The sequence below is a fragment of the Limulus polyphemus genome, unplaced genomic scaffold, assembly GCF_000517525.1.
Source record: "Limulus polyphemus unplaced genomic scaffold, Limulus_polyphemus-2.1.2 Scaffold106, whole genome shotgun sequence".
Classification (NCBI taxonomy): Eukaryota; Metazoa; Arthropoda; class Merostomata; order Xiphosura; family Limulidae; genus Limulus; species Limulus polyphemus.
In genome coordinates, this window is record NW_013665716.1 from 299,439 (window position 1) to 301,576 (window position 2,138).

The 2,138-nt window shown below is 29.4% G+C and overlaps 1 protein-coding gene across 1 annotated transcript in view; it reads left to right on the forward strand.

Annotated features, from left to right (window-relative positions):
• Positions 1–2,138, forward strand: part of LOC106470539 (sodium-dependent neutral amino acid transporter B(0)AT2-like) — a 76,745-nt gene that overhangs the window by 67,898 nt on the left and 6,709 nt on the right. The window contains exon 9 of the mRNA XM_022399987.1: positions 1,408–1,567. Within this exon, the coding sequence (XP_022255695.1) occupies positions 1,408–1,567 (160 nt within the window). The remainder of the gene's footprint in view (positions 1–1,407; positions 1,568–2,138) is intronic.

The window sequence follows — 2,138 nt, forward strand, 5'->3', positions numbered from 1 at the left end:
CATATCCAATCCATCCCCAAGAGATTCTGGTAGAATAGATTTATATTCTGCTTCTGTAACATGAACATCGCATATTTAAACAGAAAATTTATTCCACACCAATTCAAACATAAACTGTTTAAAAGGGTACATTTTGGTAGATATTAGTCTATTTTGATTTTTAAGTGATCCAAATAAACCTTTATTTAGTTAATTAACTCTCTTTTTAGCAGAACTACGCGATTTGTTAGTAGACATTATAGAATTTGGTTTAGTCAATAAAATATAATTTATTGCTAGAGATATGACCCATATCGTTGCATGCATTCTATAAATAACTTTGTATACAAGTAAAGAAAAAACTTTTCAAAAAAGGAAGTAAATGTAGGGATGGCTAATGTCAATTATTCAAAGACAATGCAAACAAGTTAGTAGGGATGGCATTTCCATTATCCATACATAATAACACAGGCACACAGTGTAGTAGAATGTTAACAGTCAAAAATAGGATAAATTAAACTCAGTTGTGATTAAATAATTACATATATTGCTATTATGTAGGGATGGTGCACATGTCATCCCTACTATCTTGTTTGCATTATTTTTGAAGGATTGATATTAGCCATCCATACATTTTTCCCTTTTTTAAAAGTTTTACTTTTTTTTAATGAAGTGTTTCCATAAACATAGAAAGGTTGCGTTTACAACCAAGTTCTAAATACAATGACGTTTCAACTGTAATATTCATTGTTTATCTATTATTAGCTGGTAATTCCTATTTCACCCTGTACTTAAGTTTTCTGAAGGAACAACAATTTCTGTACGAAAGCTGACTTCAAGGGGTAATGATAACATCGTTTACACTAAAATTATTATTTTTTGAAATTAATAATACTTATAAAATCGGATACTCAGTTTGAAACTATGTTACCTCAGTAAAATTGGTTGACACCATTGTTTTGGTTTCTGAGTTATCTTGTAATAAAAAAAAGAACAAGAAATTCAAACTTTTTTGCTATGATATTTAAAGACATTTCCAGAAATTGTGACTCAGTTATTACATAAATATTGTTATAAAAGGAAACACTGTATAGCATTGTAAAGTTCTGATGACCTATTGAGGAGATATTTAGAATACCATATCGATGAACAACCCGAGCCATCTCAACATAGGCAGTGCTGCCACCTGCCTTATTACTTTCACAAGCCACAAAAATTGAATGAAAAGCAAGATATTTTTGTTATATATATGTGTGTGTGTCTGTCTGTATTGTTTCAGGATTGTCTACTTTACATATTTATATGCTGTTTTATATATACCTGTGTGTTTGGGTGTAATATACGTATTTTTATGCTGTTTGATAGATTCTTGTATTATATTAGGATTTATCTGCTACATACATATTTCTGTGCTGTTTTATGTTTCAGGACTGATCTGCTTAATTTCCTTTGGAATGTCTCTCATTTTCTCACATGGCGGAGGTAACTACGTCTTCACTCTCTACGATGATTTCAGCGGTAACTTCCCTTTGCTAATTGTGGCCTTCTTTGAATGCATTGCTATATCTTACGTTTATGGTGTTAAAAGGTATGTTTTATTATTGGAGTAATTCGATAAACTTACAAAACTCTAGCCTAGAATATTATATGGTAAACAACATCTATGTGATTTGTTGTTACATATAAACAGTTTCAAATTAATAATAACCTCTAAATATAAGTAAAAGGAATACTAACACTTATGATAATATAGGTAATATAGCATGGTTCGGGTATGGAGATAAACTTCGCGATAAACATAGACACTTTTAAGACTTTGTTATACCATTCGTTCGTAGAAAGAGACTTTAACACTTTTATCCGCCAACCTCTGGATGTTACAAAATATCCACTTAATGTTGAATTTTTTCTACCTATAAATCTTACACAACATCTGTAACTTATTGTTATTCTTCTAGATATAGGTATTATAAAAATACCTTCATAATACTGTTATTCTTCTAGATATAGGTATTATAAAAATACCTTCATAATACTGTTATTCTTCTAGATATAGGTATTATAAAAATACCTTCATAATACTGTTATTCTTCTAGATATAGGTATTATAAAAATACCTTCATAATACTGTTATTCTTCTAGATATAGGTATTATAAAA